Source organism: Nesoenas mayeri, assembly GCF_963082525.1.
Source record: "Nesoenas mayeri genome assembly, chromosome: 1".
Classification (NCBI taxonomy): Eukaryota; Metazoa; Chordata; class Aves; order Columbiformes; family Columbidae; genus Nesoenas; species Nesoenas mayeri.
Genome location: NC_137541.1, coordinates 9,675,480 through 9,699,951, shown reverse-complemented (window position 1 = coordinate 9,699,951; position 24,472 = coordinate 9,675,480). Strand labels below are relative to the sequence as shown.

Below are 24,472 nucleotides of genomic sequence, written 5' to 3'. Positions count from 1 at the left end.
GCCAAAGGACTGTTCCTATTTGGAAAAGTAAAATGACTTTAAGTGTCTTCTCCTTTCCTACTCATCTCCCAGCAGAAATCCTGAGGTTATGGAGTTATATCTAGACAAAAATGCAAGGAACAGCTTAGAAGAAGGGAGAGAAATAGAAAAAAAAAAAAATAGAAAAAGAACACTTCCTCTGACTGAGGTCTCAAAGAGTTAAGAGGCAAAATTATCCCTTTCAGAAGTCTCTGCTGGGAAGACAACTTAACCCTGTGGTCAGCAGGCCCTGGCTTTACAATACACCCACAATAGCTACACAGGCCTCCTGAATCAGGGCCAGCGTTGCCACATCTTTAAAGACAGTTGACGGCTAAAAGGGGGATGCTTTAATTGAGCAGGGTTAGATTGTGAGCTAAGTTTTCCATGTTACTCTGTGTGTGGTTTGAGACTGGCTGGGTGTAAATGCAGTCAAGTTTTTAGAGGGTTTACTAGCTCAGAATGTTTTTTAACAGGCAAGAAAAAGCAGTGTTTTCCTTGGGAAGCTATTTTAGGGTGCCCTTAGTGGTTTTAAATGATCCTCACAGCAACAAAAGGTATTTTTCCCCCTCAAAAAGGAAAATAAAAGAAAAAAAAAAGACCTCCTACCTAAAAACATGAAATTTCTAGTCTGTCATTTCAACATGCTATAGGGAACAATTTTAACAAGTGATCAGAAAAAAGGGCTTAAAAAATTATTCCGACAAGGCTGGAAATAAAAGCATTTAAGACATGGTATTATTCCAATTACAGGACTATATACAGATGTATAGATCAAAGATGGGAAGAATGGTTAGGCCTTACACCCCTAGTCTTTCCTTAATTAGCATTTTCACCTCTGTGTCTTTTCTCATGTACATTTTTGCTTCACTGAGCTTTTTTTAAAAAAAGCCTATGTAATCCAAAGATACCATGATAGAATATCTATATTTATAGTAACTGGACATATATTTATATAAGAAAGGGCTTATTAACTTCAGAGAGGAAGGGACAATGCAAATGACAACAGCATATGTTTAGGATCTTACCAGTAAGCCAGTAATGTTCAGAAATGTCAGTTCTGATGTAATGGTGGTCGTGAGAAGGGCCCAGAGAACGTGTTAGAGCAGTGTCTTTGCCAAGGAAATCAGAAGCTGTTCCAGCATAAAGATATTCATCTGCAAACGAAAAAAAGAGATAGGGTTTCTACAGCTGTGGAGTAAACAAAATTAAAACTATTTGTGTTTTGTTGAGGGAACAACACCTGCACTTAATTGGCCTATAAAGTAATTTAATATTTTAAAGTATTATTGACTTACATTTTAATGGGATTTGGGATTCTGTGAAGCTACTTACATTTAAATAGACGTAATATTTGTAATTATATGTCTGAGAAGTGAAGGAGTCCAAGTCAAATTTTCAAACCTTTTAGGCACTCAGAAAAGTAAATTTTCCAGACTTTAGTGCATGCTGGGCCCTTAAGAGTATAAAGATATATTTGAACTGAGCATCTTGCCTTATGAGCACTGACCATGGACCTGAGGGCTCTGGGAGGGACACAACCATCTAGCCATTCAGGCTTTAATAGCTCTTGTGTCCCAGACTTGCCACAGCAATGGTTTTGCTGCTCCTGGGCTTGAGCTACTGAACATGATGGATGCTTCACTATGGAAACTTCACAGCTTGTCCTTTTCCTGGCATCAGGATCTCCATCCAACACTTCATTCACAAAGAGGAATTTAGGTACTATGGGAATTCTTCTCAACTACGTAATGCGTTAATGGTAGGAATATGGCTACAGACCCAACTGTGACCATTTTAACATAGCAAGTGGTCTCACTAAAATAAATGAGACATCTTGCTTGAATAAAGCAGCCAAAATTTGTCTCACAAGACTATATCTATAATACAATACAGTGTCCTTGCACAATTGCAGTTACTATTTAGTCTTTTGTCAGCATGTGCAATGTAAAACTTCACAACCTTAAGAATTGCACAATATTTTATCTTTTCTTTCAAATCACAGTACTTTCCTAAAAGGAAGCAAAGAAACAGTAACACTGTAATTTTTTTTTTTTTACTTCATAGAGCATTTTACAATTTTTTAATTTTTCTTTTTCAAAATAACAAGATTTATTGGTTGGAGGAGTTTGTTTTTTATTTAAGGACTTATAACAATAAATCCTTAGAGTTTGTAAAAATAAAAAAGGTTAACATTCATAAACAATAATCATATAAAAATCTATATGATACATAAAAATCCCCTTCCAGGAATTCTTTCTCCGGGTTTTCTGATACTCTGAGTGGGAACATTTCACAAGATCTTTTAGAAAGAAGTTCTTTGTTGAGAGTGAATGCAGAATAAATACCATTCAACATAGATGTTTGTGTTTTCATTTGCAAAAGATGTAAATGACTTAAAAAAATAAGATCAAAGGGAAAAAAGAAAAGAAAAACAAAACCACAACCCACAATCCACAAGCACTTTATTTGCCAAAAAAGATCTATCAGCTTTCTTTTTACCTCGTTATTATTGTTACTTACGTATTATTTCCATGACAGTATTGGAAAACACATCTTTCAGACAGCATGTCGCCTTTGTAAAGAAACAATAGTGCATTCTGAAAGGTATTTGTCATAATGAGGAATGGGCAGGGTAATTGGTGTTTGCTAACTGACAGGCACTCAGTGATCAATAAATCTGAAGGGCCAACAGAAATTCTCCATCCTTGCTTAGGCTCTGTTGACAAGGCATTTTCAGCACTTCTCTTGCTTTTTGATATCTCTCATTCCAAGTTCCAGTTATGTCCAGAACAGTTTTAGTGAGCAGTAATTTGTAATAGAAGATGGATGACAAGCAGGTGGTTTTTCAGTCAAAAAGTCTAGCTTTTCACATTTGTCTGTGGAATTTATTTGGGGTGAAATGATGTGTGGAATTCAAAGAGAGATTACAGATTTTTATGAAGATTTCAAATTACACATTTTTATGAAGAGTTAAAATTACACAGTTTTATTAACCTACATATATGAATGAAAATATAATGAAACATTTTTTAGCTCATATATGTGTAACAGTTTTCAAACTGCTTTCTGAAGGATACAAGTAATATTTATGGCCATTTAGTAGGTAAATAAAACTAAGCAGAGAGAAATTGCATGCCATCGGTGACAGAGATGGAACTGCATCCCAGTGCAGTATCTTACCCGTGAGCTATACTGCTCTTCTAGTATTCTTGGGAACAAAATAATCATCAAAAGATAGACCATTCTCTGGTCAGGCCTGTAACTCTTTACAATGCCCATTGTACATTATTGCAAAGCACTTGACAGCAGCCACAGACAGAGAAGAGATACTAGAAACTCTGACCATTAATTTTATCTAGCTTGAAAACTCTTATGTACTGAAGTTCATGTTTTAGTTAGCTGAAACACAGCAGCTTCTTCATTTCACAAGATTTAATAGAGCAGTCAAAGCACTAGAGTGCTACTGAAATTAGCCAACACTATAATAAATCATGGGGTCCTATTGCATTTAAAAAAAAAAAAAAAAAAGAGAAAAAAGTTGAAGTTTCTAGAATCTCATTTCAAAAATAGACTTCACGGTCATTAAACAGTACTAGGGGTCCCTGAGAAGAATAAGTGCTGGCTTTAATCTATTGTCTTTAATAAAGGAAGTCCTGCCCCATCTCTTGGGTCAGATTCACAAATCATCTATCTTATTATCTGAGAATAAAGACTGAACATTAGTCATATTCTTTTTATAACGCAGAGTGACCGATACTTCAAAGCATTGTCACCACTGCTCTTTGACTGTAAATGAAAACGTCATGGCGCTTCACTCTTATCTTATATTCATGTGCTTGACGGACAAGTTAAATGAAAATTGTCCACAGCTATGAACGAATGCATGACAAAAGTCGCTCTTACAGTGATTTGAAATCCAGAGGTCAAGCTGACATTCCTCAGCACCAAATGTCAGACCACACAGCGCTGCGATGCACGCAGCAGGCAGATCGCGCTATCTTGTTCCCGGGCTTCCAGCTTCAGAAGTGGCTACTCAAGTAAATAGAAACCTCAAAAATGTATTTATGGAAATAGTGGATGTCAGCAGACTTCAAAGGGCAGAACATATTGATAATTGCAAAAAGAGGCCCAGAAGCGCTTGAAACATTGTCTGTCTGTGTGGTTTTTTTGCTTTCTTCTTAAAGGAGAAATGACTGGGTGAGGATGAAACCGCCTTCCTGCTCAAGTGGCAAAGGCTTCACAGCCACTCAAATGTCTCTGTGTTGCTGCACCTCCAGCTCTCTGGTGTCTGCAGACTGAAGGCTCCCTCAGCTCCAAGAGCACAAACCAGCATCAGAAACACAAGCAGAGGAGCTTCAGCCATGGCATCTACTGAGCCTTTGACCCCAGACTTTGCATTATGAACCCATCACACATCTGAGAGAAGCAACTGGCTCTGATGGTTTCTTACCTGCCATCACTGAAGCAAAGGGCTGCTGGGGATCAAAAGGGCATTTCAACCTGCCAGACTCCAAGTTCTGAGTGTCCAGACGGAAAACCGTTTCCTGAGAATAAACACATATTCATTATCCTGGTGTGGCTGCAGAGAAAAACTTACTTAGATGGACTGTTCTACTAAGATATGAAGTGAAGGTGTATTAGATCACGCAACTGTCATTTCAGCATTGATATTTACTGTCTGTGCCTCTGTTTTATATCTGGATTTTTTTCACTTATCATTTTAATGTATCCTGTTTACTCTATAGTGAAGCACAAAACTAAGAAAAACACAATTCTTTTCAGGAAAAAAAAAAAAAAAAAAAAAAAAAAGATGCATTGTTCATTTCCATTTAGATTAAATGCTGGATTGTACTTAAAAGGCACTGGCTTCTATTTGGAAAAGTGCTGATAGAGTGTATTGCAACAGGAGACCCACAAGGAATTCTGGCTGACTCCTAAATTTCTCCAGGGACTGCTGAATAATGTTTGTGGCAGATACAATTCAGCCCCTTTTAAATGAAAGCAGCATATGCTCTCTCGTGTTATTTTTAACAAGGCTAGTGATACAAGAGATATCACAATAGATCCTTGTAGTTCCCAAATACAGTGTGATTAATTCCTGTGTCGCAGAACTAGGACATAGAGGAAGATAAAGAAAAGACATTATTTAAAAACTATTCCTGATCTTTTCAGTGGGCAATCAACAACTCCATTGCTATAAGTAGCAATTTGAAGCTTTACTGTTGTTGGGAATTGCCAAAATGAATGCTTTTACTTGTTCCTTTCACTGATTTCCTAAAAGAGCACTTAACTTGAAAACCACAGCGAGTCCTTTTGAAGACAAATTGGTTGCTCAGAGGAGTGAAGTATTTGCAGGTATAGAAACTTGATTTTCAGAGTTCTGCTGTTGTTAGAGAAGGCAGACTGCCAACAAAGAAGTACGTTTAACATGCTCTTCGACCTACAGTGATATCAAAAATCCCACTGGTGTTCAGGAATCAAATCATTGTGGGTTTAATGTCTACTGTAGAGACACAACTTTTGAAGTTAGTTTAAAAAACCCAAAACACCTCTATGATTTAAACAACTACTTTAAAAAGGGTAAAATGATTTTAATTATTTGTTTCTGTATCTCTGCCTTTCAAGAGGACTGAAGAATACAAATGATAGCTAAGTATGCCCAAAGATGGCCACATAGGATCAGATTTCACAACACATTAATTCATCCTTAATGTACATCAGATTATAAATGACCAAACTTTTTTATTTCACTGAGGTGTCTCCTAAACTGTCTAGGCTCAGAAGACAAAAAGCCCAGGATACTGATTAATTAAGCTCCTTAAGAGAAAAGAAAAACTCAATTTCAATCTATGAACATAAATTCCATTTTCTCCAGCAATCCTGGCCGATACGAAACAAAATATAATAATCAAACAACAATACTTTTTATCTTCCCAAATATGTGGGATATCAGGTAAACCAAATTCTCAGGTTACTGAAGTAAGTCAGAGCACACCAAGTACAAAGCTAAATTAAAAATTAAGATTCTTTTTTTTTTTTTACTATGTTAGTGTCCTATTCTTATTTTTTCTAAGATGTGCAGTCCTGAGCTGCTCAGAAGATCCTTTCCATATTGCATGAAAAGGGGTTGTCTCCAAGTCCACCAGCACTCAAGGGACTGAAGGCTTTATAGACTTATTTCAGACTTCACCCAGACAAACTAATGGACACTACCAGCCATTCACACAGAATTAACCTCCTGCTTTCATTTTGGACAAAGCTTTCAAAGAAAAGAGCATCCCTTGGAGAGCTGTGGCTGACAGCACCAACCAGTCCAAGCCTCTTCTTCACCGGCCAAGAGAAGTTTTGGCAGCAACTTCAGCAATAACAAGACCAGAACTTTAATCCCCTTTAATTGTGTGATACCATAGGGGATTTGTACTGCTTCAAAAGCAGTATCTGCTGTGGTTTTCAGTCACCTGACCCACACTGTTTTCCTCTCTGTTTTCACAGCACTGGCCCTGATCAGCAGGCCACTGGGCAGATCCACCATCAGCTTTCAAAGGTCAGCAAGGCACTGCTTGGTTTCACAGCCTCCGTGAAGCCATCTCAGGCCCTGGCTCTCCCAAGCATCCCACAGGTTCCTGTAGAGGCTGCTAATTACCAAACATCCATTATGCATTCTTATAACTCAAAGATTAAAAAAAAAAAAAAGTGGAATACACACTGAAAGAACAGATTTGCAATAGAAGTGCTTTGAATTAACACTTAGGACTCCTGGTAGGAGGCATTTGCAGCTGCCTGTCAAATTCATGTCAATAGGTCTGTCCTCAGGACCCTCCTGCCATGCCACATTTATCTGGAGAGGCAGGACCAGGACAGTGAATGTAGGTGTTTGAGATCCAAGAAGGAAAGGGGAAATATACCTCATGCCATTAAAAGCTGTTAATTCAGTAAGAGGTTGTAGAAGAGATGCACCATCAGAAGAGGCACAAGTAGTGTTGAACACTCTCCAACCTACCACTGCAGCTGAGCAACCAGGAGGAATGCAGGAGAGGGAGGACTGTGGGACAGTGAGGGGATTAGGAAATACAATACTGGGATTCTTCTTCTATTTCCTCTCATAAGGTAATAGGTCACATCTAATTGAGACAGACCCCTTGTCTAGACTGGCTGCCAGACTGAACAATCAGACCAAATCCATAATTTCATAATGTCTGATGAAAACGACCTTGACAAATGAAGTAGTTAAAGGTGCAATGGTAGAGTGAATAAGGCATCTTGCTAATGACCCTGAGGTAGAACAGAGTTTTACTTATACTCTTGCTGAGAGCTGCTGTGTTCAATTCAGCTGTGTATTTGATCATTCAGGCTAAGGAATCAGCATGGTACAAAGGATCTAAAAGTTCATTTGCTTCATCTGGAATATTTAAAGTAGTGAAGCAAAGAAGCCTACAAAATTATTTCATCACAAGCCCAATTATACAGCATATACCAAACAATACCAGGAGCATTAATGGCTTATTAGAGGAAGAACACCACCATACAGATTTCAGGCAGCTTCAGTTTTCTGTAACACAGGCAGCCTCTCTGGAGTGATCAACCAACCCACCCACAGATTTTTATGGAATATAATTAGGGGTCTCAGTTTGGTCAAGCATTCATACCTTTTTTTTTTTTTTTCCTTTGTTTTTCTGTGAACATCTGCTCCTGATACCGTAAGTCGGAATAACTTAATAATATATCATTAGAGGTCATTTCTTGTGTTCCAGAATTTCACTGAGACCCAAAGAAAAGACAAAGCTATTTCTATAGTGGAATAGAAAGCCTGCACCACAGGCAAGCAGCCAGACAGGTCGCATCTCAACACCCTCTGAGAACAGGGCTGGCATTATAAATATAGCCAAGGTGTTATACATATAGGAGTTAAAAAGAGACTTGTGTACTAAGTGGCTGCTTGACACAGCACCAAAATGCTTCTGTTGTGGGGGTTAGGTCTCAAACATTTACCACTTAAGATAGAGATTTCTTTGTCACCAGCAAATGAAGACCAATCATCTGCTAACTTCAGTTCAGGAATATGCCACTAATGATGGAAGATACCCAACAACTACTTAGTGACAGGGCTGCAAAACATATGCAAAGTCGTGAGGTGCTGTCCTTGGACTCAGGCTCAAAGACCCTTTACAATTTCTGTATCACAAGGAATACAAAACCATCTCTGTTGACCAAGGGTGTATATACATTAAAAAAATAGACTTACAAGTGTCATGAACTCTGTGTGTGTGTGTGTATGAAAGCAAAAAGTGTGTGTGGAAATGACTTACTATAAAGAAAGACATCTGGGTTAAATGTTCTCTTCACTTAGTTAATCATATGAAAGTGTCATTCTGAAGAACTTTGTGCATTAAACTTTACTGAGGAAAGTGCTTTGTTCAAAAAAGATATGCACATATCAAATGTGAGAACACGAGTTCCTGTCTGACCTGCAAAATCCACCATTTACCCTGTTATTTACACAAGCTGCTGTCAGTTCATTTTTTACACACTCGTGTAGTATTTTCCAATCTATGATGAATGCTAAACAAGATGGGGGTTATTCCTTGATATGTCAGAGTAGTGAGGAAATAAATTACCTCTTTGTGTGTTCCAAGTTCAATGTATCCACAGAGAGGGTGAAACGCTCCTGTGCCGCAGACATAAACATGGGTTCGGTTGTAGGGCTGAAGAACCCTGATAAAATTGGCACATTCTGTCTATTGGGAAAAGAAAGAGAAAGGTTATTTTCATGTCTGTTCTTCTCTTTCACATTATAGGTACTAGGTTTTATAGATACTAGGTTATAGCTGTAGTATTGGTGCATGTAAACTCAGAACTACTGTAGCAGAGACTGTTTACTAAAGAGTTTAGAGTTGTGACAGATACAATTTTGCAGTGGCTATCTCCTAGGCAGTTCATCAATCAGACTTGCAAGCCTAATTCTTCTCTAATGTCTACAGCCATGAGAAGCAATGTGGTTACAGCACATTTTGGAGAATATCTACTCAGCCTGTGTTATAACAAACATCCCCTGTCAACAACTGAACAGAGGTTGGATAGACACTGTGTTAGTCTGGCTGCCAATCCTCCTGCCTTTGCTCCCAGCGCAGGGATCTGCACAAGCTTTAACACCAAGAATTACATGATAGAAATTGTGCTAGACTGAAACTTCAACATACTTCCAAAGGTATGTTTTATGTATGAGTGAATTTTCTTTGCACCAACCACATCCTATTGGTCACTTTTATTTGGGTATTTTTGAATCTGAGAGGATGCTCAGGTCAGTCCTGGCTTCAGCTGGGTTTGGTCCTTGCTGGTGCATAGCACAGGTGGCTGCCACACACTGCAAGGATTGGTGGAAGGGTTTCCTTCAACCTTCCTCAAAATTAAATAAATACATATACATATAACAAGATACTTAGGAAGAAATACATGAGAGTTATTAATAGGTTCAAGCTACACCTGAAAGGCAAACTGTAGAGACAATGTAGGAAGCAAAAAGGAGATATTTATAATCTATGTGCAAAAAAAATATTCCCCTTTCTGGTCCCTTTCCTTTTGTCTTAGTTTAGAAATAGATCAGCACAAATCCTCCATATAGACTGGTATCAGAATTTTCCCAGTGCTCAGCAGAGGTGTTGTTTAGGTTTTGTCTGCTGTAAAGATAAGGATAGCAATAAGTCAGGATAAAAAGTAGAAATTCCTCAGACAGAGAGCTGAGAGAGTGTTTTGAGCTGGCGTCCACCTTGGTAACAGACAAGCTGGATAGAAACCACAGGATTTGTGGAGAAAAAGAGAAGAAATTTTATTATGCAGCCAGGAAATGTTTACATTTATAGTGTGCTCTAGACACATGATATAATCTGTGCTACCCAAAACAGACATGAAACTTTACTGTATATATGAATGCACCTTAAATACAATTCCTAAAGATTTGTGATTCCAGGAAAAAGCTAATAAGTCAGAGATTGTGTTTTAACCTTAACTGCAACTGGCTGCAAATTAAGTTAATTGGTACTCTGCTCTGCTACTCTGTTTCGTTAATGAATTATAATGAAGTTACATTTAGGATATTCCCAAGAAAAAAGGAGCAGTTTGGTGGGAAAGAGAGGATTTCAGAGGAGTGTTGCCTGGCATACATTTCAGAGGAAAGTCCATCTCTCAATTGCATTTGCTACATACAAGGATGGCTTAACACGATTGCTGCTTGCAACATTTTTTTTTTCTTGAATCATTAACATTTAGAGAAAAAAATAGAAAAAAAAATATATATATTTTTAAATAAGGAAAACACAGTTAATTAGTCCAGGAAAAAAGGTGTAACAACAGCTTACTAACTGATTCTTTGCATTTAGGAACAAATATACAGATATATGATATAATATACCATACTTACATGGGCATCTTTCCCAGCTAATTTGCATAATTCTACCTTTTCTTTTGCTGCAGGCCAGTAAATCTGTAACATAGTTAAAATAAGACAAAGATTATGACTACTATGAAATTGTCCTGTGACTGTAGTTTATTTCCTTGAATGAACAGTTAAAATAATTTATTTGTGCTGAAGGAATTGGAATATCAATTGAAATGAACATGACTTCAAATACAGGGATCCATTACAAAGATGAAAAGGCTCTATATCAAGATGCCTGTTCTTGGTTCATTTCTTCATCAGAGTATTTTAAAAAATACTTAGGTGATTTGGCTAGCACACCTTGTCACCACTAAGAATTGTATGTTTTTCTGATGATGAACCAACTCACCTTAAAACTGAACTGAACTGCAAAACAAGGCAAATTGCATTTGTGATTAAATTGGTGTAGTGAACTTGGCCAATTACTGCAAATTTTCAAATGACTTATATTCAAAAAACTAAAGATAGCTAAAGGAGAATTTGTAGAACAAAAAGTATATTTGCTGCACTGCAGAATTTTGTAAACTAGGTTTTTGGTGTAGATGGAGACAGATGGTAAATTACTATCAGTTACTGTAACCCCAATTATATTAGTGAAGAAATATCAATGAACAACAACTCAGATTATGGCTCATTGATTTCAATCACAGAGCCAAAACTGGATGTTATTTAGTATATGTTTGATTCTCTTAAATTCAAACAGAAGCTAAATATAAAGTCTTCCAGAATCACCATGCTAAAGATGGATCTTTTTTCCTTCTCATTTTGACAGGACAAATATAATGACATTTCTCATGATTAATAATAACAACAGAACCAAATCACCCAAATTTTTGATCAAATATTAGTTAGGAAATTGCCTCAAGTCCCAGGAACCAGTATGCAGATTAGTGGTAGTCACAGAAGCTTTAGAGTAGTGTTTAGTCTCAAACTACACTTTATAAAATATTAAATAATGAACTATTTAGAAATAAAGAATTATTATACTATACATTAAAAAAAAGTCCTCATAAATGAAGGATGCACAAGTCAATGACATGCAAGAGGAGTTAACTGCTGTAATATTCCCTTTCTATCACCCAGCTGTTGGCGCCTTGTGGGATGTTGCTTGCCACATGCACAAGCTCAGTCCCATGCTGTTAAGGAAAGGGAAAGACTGCCCTGTGTCAAACAGTTTTATCACTGTCCAAAATCTATATTTTGTATTCCTCTCCATCTGGAAACAAGCTTTTTATTTCACTTCTTCCTTTTCTCTTCCCAGTGAAAATGGATGTATTGGCTTTCTGAAGAGAAATTAATTTCCTCTCAAGTGAATTTACAGTCACCTTGGTGATTAGAAGCTCTTAGTACAGATAACGTCTTTAAAGTTACTTAAACCTTAACCCTTTTTCAGTAATATTTACTTAAAGTCAGAGATAAGGCAATATAACAACATCTCAGCACCAGAGTGCAAATTCACTTTCTCAGAGCATTTTCTCAGAACGACGTCATGATAGCATCCAGGTACAAAAAAAGCAATCTGAAGCCAGCCACTGTGTCTGGATTACACAGTATGCAATGCCAGAAAGTACAGAGGAAAATACTGGAAGCACTGCAAAGCTGCTGGGAAGAGCTGAAAGGAGCACCAGTGAACTCATCTGGGCTCTTGCCTAGGCAGGGTGGGATAGGTCTCTATTGTAGCATTGATCATTCCCAAGTGCCACTGGTAAAGGTGAAAGAGAGCCTGAAGTTTAAGAGGTCTTGGTGAAGAAAAGCTGATGAAAAGGAACAGCTGGGAATTTAAGATCATGGATCTCCAAATTCATTTATCCAAGCAAACTTAAGTTGAGATCTGACCTTCAGCTCTCTTGTCTGTAAGCTTTATGCTTAATTCTGCTCAAGATCTCTGTATCAGTAACAGAGAAGGCCAGAGGTTTTTCAGGCATTTTGGAGACTTTTGGCCAAAGTTTGGGCATCCAGCTAGGTAGCAAATGTCCCTCTGTAAGTTTTTGAAAATGCCCATCCCTCCCTGCCAACTACACAGAAGAACCAGACCCCTGCTTTGGGAGACACAGTTACATTTGAAGACATCACATATATTAATGGTCTTGACTCTACCAACAATTCTTCTACAGATTCCTTCATGGGAATTCATGTTTCTTGTACAAGTTGGACCAGTCAGACTAGAGATATACACACCCTCTTTTCTATGATAACCAACTCTATTCAATTATCATGGAAAAATCAATTGTTTTACTTCCTGGCTACTCAACAGTCTCAGTATTTAGCATTTTACAAGGCCATATTAGAAATGAAAACTGAAGCTATGTTATCCAGCTTTAAAATCAATTTGCAATTATATATGGGGGAGTTAATGTGATATTTATTTGCTTTCTAGGAAAGAAATGAGAGGTTCCCAGAAACTGTCAGTTCAGATCTGTAATAGGTCAAGAAAATTGCATAATAAATAATGACCAAAAAGCATTTTTTTAAATTTATTTTTTTACTAGATCACATGGTCTGAACCCACACCACTGGTTTGGTTCCCTCAAATGCTGACAGACAAGTAATTTTACTCATGTGAAATAGTGTCTCTGAATCTTTACATTTATAAGCTTATTTATATGCATCTGCGTTGTTTTTTTCTCTAACAGATGAAATTAAGCCTTAATATTATATTTTATTCAGACAAGTAACTTAGTTTCATAAGATGCAAAAAGCTAGACTAGATGTTGCAGTAGTTTCTTTTATATTTAAAATCTTTGAGACTGTAGATGTTTTGAGGCTTTTTAAATTGGTCATTTTGTTTCATATTTTTTTTCAGTACACATACTACATTCACAATGGTAACGTCTTATTTAACAAAGTCTTTTTCTCAAATTCTTCAAAAAGTAAAACCCCAAAGAAAGTAAAAACAAACAAACAAACCCCCAAAAACTCGTGATAATGGTGACAACATCGCTGACATGTGAAATTATAATCGTTGTGTTACAAACAGCACAAATTATATATAATCTATATTTCATCTATATTACATCTGCATCTGAAATTTCTAGAGAAATCTTAGAATAGCTTGGTGGGGTTACTGAATTTAAATTAAGAAGGTAACTAGCTGAAACACATGAACTACATACTTAAACAGGATTCTTTTCTGCCCTTAATCTTCAGTTTATTTTCCTTACAAAATATCCATATCAAAATTCCAAAGGTCGGCTATTGTCGTGATTTCCTGATTTTATCTTCTACAGGTCAATAAAAAAGATACCTTACCACTACTTTTAAATAATTCTACAAATATTTTCTTAAATTTAGCAACAGGAAAGAAATTAAAATCTCCTAATGAGTGCAAGCTAATAAGTTCTCTGCTGGCAGAGTAAAAGAAAGCCTCCCAGGAGTACAAAATTAAGCAGTACGTAAGTGTAGGACAGATAAGATATCACTTTAAAGGGTAGCTGAAAATTGATATCTGATTAAAACAAAACATTAAAAACCACAAAGGTCCTTTTCAGATCAGGAGCAGAGGAATTTCTAAAAGTAACATTTTCTTTCCTCCAAACATGTATTTTTACTAAAAGAAGGGAATAAAAAGCAAAAAGTGAATTAAAAAAAACCAACCAAACAACCAAACAAACAACAACAACAAAAAAAACAAAGCAAACCAACCAAGCAAAACAAAACAAAACAAAATGAGAAACAAACAAAAAACCCCATAAGTTTATATATGGATAAAATATATATAATTATATGTAGATACAAATAATAGCTGGAGTTTATCTTATTTCTTATACCCTTCAGTAGCTTTGGCAAAACTCCTCACTCTACATGTGCGGAGTGGCACCAAATTGGGAAGCATCACTAATACTGGTAATATTATGCAGAAAGAACCAAAGGACAATGAAGACCAGAATTATAAACAGTTAAAAGAAATTATGTAAAATGGTCATAAATAAATACAGATTGTAGATGATAAATAAATAAATGCACAACACCAGACTAACGAGGATCAGGTCTGTAACAATGACCTTGCTAAAGACGTTGCATGAAGTATCCCACAAGACCCCTTACAGCAGGTTTGGAGCAGGTTATGAAAGAAATAACTGCTACATGAGGTACTTGCTGGTGATAGCAGGGGGTGAGACCAATTGACCAACGTGACTCCTTCCAGTCTCATGTCTCCAAGATAGCCACGATCATGCCAGCAGCAAGCACTTGAGTCTCCCATTGAGGTTGACGGCTTTCAGCAGCCCTGGGGGTTTCACTGGAGACTCTCACGTGCCTGACCCTGCACACGTGCTTCAGCACTTCTCTATCAGTGCAGTCTCTGCTACGAGAAACTCCAAGTGTTTTGTTAGTGGTACATGTAGCACCAGCAGGATGTGTCTGTGTCTGGAGTGAAGGACACCAGCTGATCAACATGTCCCATAGCACTCACTCACTGCACTTGAGTCCTGTGAAGAAAGGTATTGCTTCCTTTCTATTTCAAAGGAATAAGAGGCGGTAGAAGCACTTAAGATGAAAATGCAGTGATTTTAAACAACTACTTGATACAGCAAGAATAAGCTCACTTTCTTCTCTTGTTTTATTCTAAGCTCTAGATATTTGTTGTATTGATGCTTGAGGAAAGGCATGCAATTAAATTACAGCTTCCGGGACATCAAAGTGTCTCATTAAGGCTTTGCAAACCATCCAGGCCATAACTCAGAAACTTAGGCTAACTGATACGGGTGTATTCCCCATATAATGCTCCAAACTGCAGCTTCCCAAGAACAAAGCCAGAATGAGCTGTAAGCCCATTGTCATGCTGACATATGCAATATACGCCCCACGAGAAACTCTCCTCCATGAGAAACTACTCCCTTGAATGAAAAAAAAAAATAATAACAGATTAATGACTTATCCCAATGCGACTATAAAGCCAGCACAGTAAAGAGGGCAACATGATCCAAAAAACAGGAGACAATCTAATCCCAGTTTTGCCACTACCCTACGATATGTGACAGTCAGGTCTCAATTTTCCCACTAGTAAAATGACCATAATGTGAGCTGCTTTTTTTCTTTTGCTCTTTATTTTGTTTTGTTTTGTTTTGTTTTAAATTTAGTAATTCATTGCTAAAAAATGAAAATCAGAGGAAAACAGTAAGATTGAGAAGCACTGAGAAGAGATATGACAGTGATCCAATAAGGCTGTCACACTCTGCATAAGACAATATAATACATAACACAGTCCAAAACCATAAGAATCGGTGTTCATGGATTGCTTCCTGAGAACTAGGACATTTGTCACTTCTATATGCTGACCCTGAGTCACTTCACTGAAAATTGCTGAAAGCACCGGAAATTTATTGAATTTCCCAACGAACGGTGGAAAGAATTTAATGGTTTATTAGTATTATTTTGCTGAAAATAAAGACTATTTTAATTAATGGGTAAATTAGTTTATTTTAGTATAGCATGCATGTATACCAGTTGCTCCCTAAATACTTCACATCTGCTGCATTCATGTGTGCAGTATGGAAAGTCCACAACTTGGGGAAACTGACGGATTACTCTCATATACAAATCCTAAGAGCAAGGCTACCCTAAGCAGCTTTTGTAACCAGACCCCATTGCACTTGCTGTACTCTGGAATTCAATCCCTTAAAGTCATCAGCAAACAAAGTTAATATATCTGAGCTCCTTATCTGAATTTCTCCCTATATTTGAAAGCTAACCAAACTGTCTTTAGAGTTAGATTTTTCACCTAGCTTTCTTCTAAACAGTTTTATATCATAAAAACTTAGAGATCCCTAGAAGCTAGGAATGTATTCTTAAATATCTGCCACAATCTTTCCTTCTTCCAACTGTTATTCCTATACTGATGCACTAATTCCTATATCCATATACATCCAGGGAGAGATCTGACTGGAATTTTCAACTCCAGTTATTTCATAGCAGCAGAGTGGATCTCTGAAAGATATCATTTGATATAGTATGGGGCAGGGCCAGGGGGAGATGATATGAGGATTGATTCAGAATGATTTGCAACACTGTGGGAAGTGCCAGTGTCAGTGTATGGTACTGTCGTATTTTTGTGGTGCTGTCACACTGAGTAAAATGTACTGGAAGTCAAAGGGAAATAACTATTCTGTATTGGGATGACAGGTTCACAGATTTTTGGTAGCTTAAATTTGGGAAGTCGCTGTTAGAGTGAAACTTCTTATTAGAATCAAATGGGATTTTTATGTTGCATCTGTCTGAGACAAAGCAAGATCCCCACATGCCACAGTTCTCCTCTTGAACTGTGACCTGCTCTCCAAAACAACTTTACAAGTAGACAGTGCTTTCAATACTTAAGGATTTTCTGAAAAGGGCATTTTCCTGTGTGCATTATGAGCATACATGAAAGCTAAAAGGAAATGGACCAGATGATGATTTCATTTACACTGGATTAAATCTTGAAAGTCTTCATTGCTTTTACACTTCATTTTCCACAGTACAACCATAGCAGACTTCTAACTACCATGTACTTTTCCTAAAAAGAAACCATACACCAGGATTTTTAGGGTAAATGGCATTGCTCCTGACATGTTTATCACTGCAGACTAAAGACAAATCCTACCTTTGAAAAACTCAAAGCCTAACATGAGTAAATATTTTCAGAGAGCAGGATATTGTCAGTTCTTTATACCTAAACATATGGGTAAAATATAAAAATGACAGTGGATGTTTATAGAAGCATAATTTATGGTAACAATGCAAAAGGAAATAAGAGAGACACTCTTTTCCACCTAAGATTGCTGTCATTCTCGTTACTTACTGATTTCTTCACATCTTGCCCAGTCTGTTGTATTGTGTCTGTAAACACTGTTTAAAAGCTTCCGCCTTGTCTACACAGGTGCCTAAATTCAAGTTTATCAAACGATTTTATGGAGTCCAAGAGGCTTTCAGAGGTTCAAAACAAGAGTTATGTAGTTCAATGATAAAAGTCCTCCAAGGACTAGCAAGCAAAAAGTTATCACATCTGCCTCTGGAAGTCCCTAAACTGAAGTTTCTTACACTCATCCTTCATTTCTCGCTGTTGACCATCTTTGGAGACAGGACACTAAACTACATGGCTACCCAGTAGAACCAGGCCTGGTTTATTGTAAATGATAGACAAGATGGATAGACAGATAGATAATATTTCTACTAATTTGAGGAGGAAGGGAAATACTCTAAAATAGGTGGAAATTAGTATTTTATGAACCGCAACAGCCAGAAAAGTTCATTTTGTTTAAAAAGTAGAGCCATCAGCATGCATTTACACTTGGGAAACAATTCCCCATGTGTGGAGAATCAAACTAGGCTCCTGTCAAATCTCAGCCTCATCTCACTTCTTTTCTTAGAACTTTTTTTATTCACAGAGACTGAGAACAAATGAACATGATCCCAGATGGACCCATGATCATCCTCCTCCAGTTCTACTGGGTTTATTCTACACTTAGTACTCCTGCCTCTACTTCCATAACTTTAGATATCTCCACTGGTTTCCATGTGACATACAGAATATGTAGCATGTATTTGGTTAGGCAAGACCAATCTTGGTGTTACTGTGTTTCAAGACTGCAATAAACATCTCCAGTTCTCTGTGCATTCCAGAGGCTTTGGCTTGATGGCAAGAACCAAATCCTCCCTTGAATGCTGGTTACATTTCCAGTGGGTTCATTCCTAATTGAGACTACACTTTGTTGTGATTTAACCCATCATACAGCCAAACAACACACACAACTGTTCCCTCAGTCCTCCAAAGACTGACAGGACTTCTCCCAGCACAATGACTCCTATATCTGTGGTTTTACATAAATATGCATATGTTCTCTTTCCTGTAGTGGTAGGTGGGTCACGCCACACATATTGCCCAGTGATGATAGTGCTGATATATAACCCACTTGGACTGTTGGTAAGCACTGGAGTAAAAGAAAAGTGCAGAATTTCTTTGTAGCTATTCCATAAGCATTTACCCAGTTGATATTTTATATATATGCATATGTAGTTTTACTGTGAAATAGAGATAAAAATCAATACAAAAGGGTATTAAAGAATAAGTCACAAGACAGCTGCACCTGGTAATGCCAAAAAAATAGTAGCAACTAAAGATGCTCTAAGCAACAATAATTTGTGACCCTGTGCCAACACACAGTGAGGCCGATGAAAACAACTTGTTCCAAAGCTGCTATTGGGGATCTGACATGTTTATCTATTTGGCCCACATGTGGCTATGTCTTCTAGCATTGACAGCTCCTGCAGGTTGGCAGCTTTTCAAAAGCTTGTCAGCCCTTGATAGCATTCCTATTCCTGCAGAGATGGGCGGGTTGCACTGTGGATTACACAGTGATAATAGTGCTGACATATAACCCCACTTGCACTGTTAGCCAGCACACAACTTACAAAAAGGTACAATATTTCTTTGCAGCTATTTCATAAGTGTTTACCCAGCTGAAAACATTTTGTATTTAGTATTTATTTAGTTTAAGGAGTGAAATAACAAAGGCTTTAGTCAAACTCTCAAGAAATTTCTATATACCAAAGTAATCTTTCCAGCAGGATCCCAGAGCTTTGGATTCCTATACAATTTCTTCTTCAGCTTTCCAGCCTCTTATGCTATTAAACATGTATGAACATTTGCTTTACACTGCGCTTTTATTGGTTATAGCGTAGTTGTCTTCATATTTATTGTCCACATTTGTAATGCCCTAATAAATGTGGGATGTTGCTCTCTTCTTCTTTCTTTTGCTGAACATCTTTATTTTATTTATAAGGAGGAACCACAAATCCTCCAGTTTGTAAATATCTTAAATACTTGTAAGGCATCTCAGTATCTTTCAAGAAAGACTATGACACTTCACAATGTTATTCCTGCAACAGGAACTGTAGGCTTCTGTTCAGGATAAGTTTGTAGAAATTCTGTCCCTGCTACAGAAAGATGATAATCCTTTGCTAAGGTTTAGATATTTGTGGAGTGCAACCATTTTAGCATTTGCATTTGTCTTTCATTGTGGGAGACTTTTCTATTATACTGTGGTGCTTACTGTTGTTTTATAATAAGGTTTGCAAGCACTGGAAACTGGATGGATTTTTTTTCAAGCTTCCAGCTAAGGAAATTTTCAGCCAATTACATCATAAATTGAATAAGAACTACAATAATTTTAGAAATTTGAACTCAAGAAGAACTATTGATTTATTTCATCAGGAAAAAAATACCAGGAAATAAAGCCATAACTTAATATGTGTAAGTTAAATTAACTAATTTAGGTAAACAATTAGGTTTCAAAAAGGAAGTTATTAAATGATGTATATATATATACCCTAAAAAAGGAAAAAGGATACAGTGCTTTGGGTGTTTCTTTGAATACTATTCCAGAAACATCTGAATATAGAGCATTCGTCTTGAATATACTTTTTCCAAGTAACTATATCCACAGATGAGGATTTTCTGAAAGTAAATTGGTAGAGATCCTGGTTTGGCTTTTTGGTGAATCAGTGGTATGGTATGGTATGGATGGGAAGGGATGGGATGGGATGGGATGGGATAACAAATGTCTGAAATTGAGAACTTTTTTAAAGTAATTTGAATCTATCCAGCACAGAGGATTCTACAATTTATGTACAGCTTTGTTTTAAAGAGAGAAAACCCCAAATTACGAACAGTCTTGCATTCTAGTTTCAAAGCTCTTACACCTCTCTTACTCCCCACAACTTGTTGGGTTTTTTTTAACCCTCCTCCCTCAAAACCATTACAAAATACATCATTTACAGGCAGAAACAATATCCTAATCAATTCTCATTTTAGTGGCTGCACATAAGCAGATATTGTTTTTCCAGATGACTCGTACTCCGGAGGAGTACAAAGGACACACTTCAGACCCTTGTAGTCCCAACATGTGTGGTTTCCTCACACCGGGAAAGCCTGGAAGCAAGCCGCCTGGCCTGACGCCAACCCAAACCACGGTCAGTCTAAACACAGCGCCGGCAAACGCTACTTTCTGACACTTCCCTGCTACTGGAGAGTATCCTTTAGCATTGAGACCCCCTCGGTGACTGAGATTTATACACAACCACTCATATAACTTCCTTCATGTCATCTCTTCCCTCTCCAAACATCTTTCTACCAGCACAGCATAGAGGAACCAAAAAGAAACACTTCTGTGATGTTGTCTTGCATTACCTGCTCATTTACCCAAGAGGGTAAGTTTATGAAGTTGCTAAATGCTCACAGATATTTTGGAGATCAGCACAGCAGGATGCTTCATGGAGTTTTTCAGTCAGTTTTAGCTGCTTAAATATACTTTGCCTCAATGTTTTGTCTGAAAAGTTAAAAATGATCTGAATGGTTAAAGTGAGAAGTGGAAGTATTTGAACCTGAAGACAATAATTTATTTAATCCAGATATGCATGTGGTTATGAATTTTATTCCCTCCTTTCAACTAATCACAGATGTGTAGACATACATCTCTATTCAGCTTACTAAATGCAAAATTTCATTCCAATATAAAGTGAGTCTTTGCTCTACAATATCTATATTAAATGGCATTATCTGATTGCACACTAATTCTCCTAGCTCAGTCTGTGTTCTGCTCTTCTTGGAAAGCACAACATCCATAATGATCAGTGGTGGTTTGGCTAAAGGGAAAATGTTAGTCACTTAGAGGGGTAGATCATGTGGGGTGCTACCGCCTCCAGAAAGCTCTGAACTAATCAAGCATCACTGAACATAATGAGAGGTGACAGCACTCAGCATGTCCCAGGAGGTAAGCAACATCCCACAGAAACAAAAATCTGCTTTTCACACAAACAAAATTTGTTCTCTACAGAAAGCCTATGCCAGAAATCAATCTCTAGTCTGAAAAATCTGCAATCCAAATAATGCTGCTATCAATACAATATATTGAGAAGGTATTGTTTCTTGAGTAAACTACTGGGATGGCAGATTAAAGTGATCGATAAAGCATCCCAGAGAAGAAACATCCTGAAACACTCAAAATCTGAGTTTTAAAGAACCTGACAAATGGAGTATTGCAGAAGTCAAAATAAGAAATAAGATATTCAACCTGGTACTATATCTCTTCTATACAACCACAGCAAGTGTTGCACTCAGACATGTGGGGCAAAATAGTCTCCTGTTACACCTGCCAAGCCCCTGCACTGCAGTTGTATTAATTCAGGGTCAGTTACCTCTTCGGAGCTGACAGCAGAACACAGTAATTTAAAACCTCCTTCTGCTGCTTAAAGAAAATATCAAAGACAGCTGAGAATTTAAATTTTCTTCAGTAAGTAGCATATCTGGAAGAAGCAGTAAAGCCATGTGTGTTCCTGTGCAAGCATCTGTTTTTTACATGTAGCAGTCAATTGTGCTTACAAAAGCTCCAATTCATCGTGTCTACTAGAAATACTGAAGGCTAAATTGCCATCTTATTGTCTGGAGTTAATACATTGTCACAGGGCATGGACACAGGAACACAGTAGATCTCAGTGGAAGCTTCTCCTGTCACTAGCATTTCTAGATAATAGTACAAATGTTAATATTAAAATTGCCACTAACATTTTTATTATAATTTAAACCATTTAAATTGCCTCTGCTCTGTCTAATATCAAAATAATGTAATATCAGTGATGCCAGAAAACAGGGAAAGAGCTGTCTTCAGTTATCTTCTTTCAAACACTTTTATTTGAGGAGGATGACCATAACCAGATAAATTAAGCAGGAAACACTTTGATCGGCATTTTTGCCTTTTTGCTGGTATTTTGATATTACTTTCATGTACTGCAAGGCTCCTCTGGGTAGGTGACCTCTTGCAGGCCATCAGTATCGTAAGAGGTCACATACTATGAGAAATTCAATTTATTAAAGATAATTTGTGTAATCATGGGAAGGGAGATTATCAAATTTTGGTACACAGCAGTGCATGCTGAATCTTCCAGTTACACATTGAAGAAGAGAGGAAAAAAAAAGGAGACAAAAGAACAGAATTGAATTTATGAGATGAACTCTACAGAAAATAAACTGACCTTTTTTACATTTTTGTTTAAATCAACCAAGTTGAGCAGGAAGATGTGGTCTTTAGCCCCGATTAGCAGCCGGCCCCTCTCCTCATCTAGCAGCAGGGTTCGAAAATCAAGCCCCTCTGTTGAGCCCAGGAATGGGATGCAGCTGTTTGAAAGCAGCAAGTCTGTGGGAAAACGAAGAAAATCTTTATAATCAAAATGTTTACATATGACTCATTGGTGTCTTTTATAAATATATGCAACCAGCATGGAATATGCTGGTGAGATAACTGCAGTCTTAGAGAATGTCTTTCCAGGGTCATAGTACAGGTCCTGTTAACCTTGGTTTTCTTTGTCATTTTTTACTTCCAAATTGGGTAATATTTATTTCATAAAACATTTTTTTCTATGAAATTTTTTTAATAAATTGTGTCTATGACCTAAAGGTATCACATTCTTCAGCAGAAATTAGAAACAAACAAAAAAGACAGATATTTGCAAAATATGTGCTATACACTTCCTTTGTTGCAAGAAAAGTAGTATGTAATTATATCATACTTATCGATACACATGATCAAAGATCAATATTTCACCATATTTAGTGCTGTACATATAAAGCAGCGAAGATCAATGCCAGAAAGAACAGTTAGGAGCAAGAAGCAGCAGTTAGATGTGACAGGTATCATAGACTCATAGAATGGCTGAGTTGGAAATGACCTTCAAAGATCATCTTGGCCAACGCCTCTATCATGGGAGGGGACATCTTTCACCAGATCATGTTGTTCAAAGCCCCATCTGCCCTGACCCTGAACACTTCCAGGGACGGATCATCCACGGCTTCTCTAGGCAGTCTGTCCCAATGTCTCACGACTCTCATCATGAAGAACTTCTTCCTTTCAGCCAATCTAAACCTTCCCTCTTTCAGTTTAAAATCATTGCTCCTTGTCCTGTCACTACAGACCCTGGTAGAAAGTCTTTCCTCCATCTTTCTTAGAAGCTCCTTTTATACATTGAAAGACCACAATAAGGTCTCTCCAGGGCCTTCTCTTCCCCAGGCTGATCAACTCCAACTCTTTCAGCCTCTCTTCATAGGAGAGGTGCTCCAGCCCTCTTACCATTTTAATTGCCCTCCTATGAACACACTGTAACGGGTCCATGTCTTTCTTGTACTCTTGTCACAAGAGCAGAGTAAAGGGGGAGAATCACTTCCCTCTACTTGATGGCCACACTTCTTTTGGTGAAGTCCAGGATGCAGTTGGCTTTCTGGGTTTCAAGCACATATTACTGGCTCAGATTCAGTTTTTCATCTACCAGTCCTCCTATGTAGGGCAGCTCTTAATCTGTTCATTACTCAATCTGTACTGATATTAAGGATTGTTCCCTACTGGGGCACAGGACCTTGCGCTTGTCCTTGTTGAACTTCACATATTTGCATGGGCCTGCTCCTCTAGCCTATCAAGGGACCTTCAAAGATCACTTAGTCCAAGTAGATGAGGGATGGCATCCCTTCCTTCAAGGATATCAACTGCAGCACTCAGCTTGGTGTCATCCACAAACTTGGTGATAGTGCACTCAGTCTCACTATGTCTTTGATGAAGATATTAAATAGCATTGGTTCCATTATGGACCCTTGAGGGATAACACTCATTACTAATTTTCACTTAGACATATATGGTTAAGAACTGGAAGAAGGCAACAACTGCAATGTGTATAGAAAGTTTGATATAAAGTTCAGTTTTTCCTGTGTCTAGTATTATGCTCTGGTGGCAGTATAGAGAATTGTTGCAGTTAAATTTTCAATTACTATAATTTCAGTTGAGAACTGAATCAACAACCATCAAGCAGAGGTAAATTCCTAGGGTATAGTACTGAAATGAAGGCAATATAGAGGCATATCAAGGAGACCCTCCAGTAGCATCACCTCTAAGGTCCTGAGGGCTTTACTTTCCTTATAGAGGTGGCAATGGATGACCGTTCCTGCATCCTTGCCCTCTCTGCAGAGGAAATATTCCCTGTTAAAAGTACAAATTTGACACTCAA

The 24,472-nt window shown here is 37.5% G+C and overlaps 1 protein-coding gene and 1 long non-coding RNA gene across 8 annotated transcripts in view; one reads left to right on the top strand and one right to left on the bottom strand.

The window, feature by feature from the left end:
- SEMA3D (semaphorin 3D) overlaps positions 1-24,472 on the bottom strand; it is a 140,373-nt gene that overhangs the window by 55,886 nt on the left and 60,015 nt on the right. For all 5 annotated transcript variants that reach the window (XM_080355964.1, XM_080355967.1, XM_080355963.1 and 2 more), the window contains exons 3-7: positions 22,457-22,617; positions 10,436-10,498; positions 8,637-8,756; positions 4,472-4,565; positions 1,047-1,175 (exon numbers count right to left, since the gene is read on the bottom strand). In XM_080355964.1, coding sequence (XP_080212090.1) covers positions 1,047-1,175; positions 4,472-4,565; positions 8,637-8,756; positions 10,436-10,498; positions 22,457-22,617 — 567 coding nt within the window. The remainder of the gene's footprint in view (positions 1-1,046; positions 1,176-4,471; positions 4,566-8,636; positions 8,757-10,435; positions 10,499-22,456; positions 22,618-24,472) is intronic.
- The window catches only part of LOC308047486, a 49,707-nt gene continuing 44,065 nt past the window's right edge, over positions 18,831-24,472 (top strand). The window contains exons 1-3 of one of the 3 annotated variants that reach the window (XR_013923024.1): positions 18,831-18,844; positions 20,258-20,398; positions 20,563-20,635. This is a non-coding gene — a long non-coding RNA (uncharacterized lncRNA). Of the gene's footprint in view, positions 18,845-20,155; positions 20,458-20,562; positions 20,636-24,472 lie in introns of those variants that run through there. The other 2 variants (XR_013923025.1, XR_013923026.1) reach the window with 2 other exon arrangements.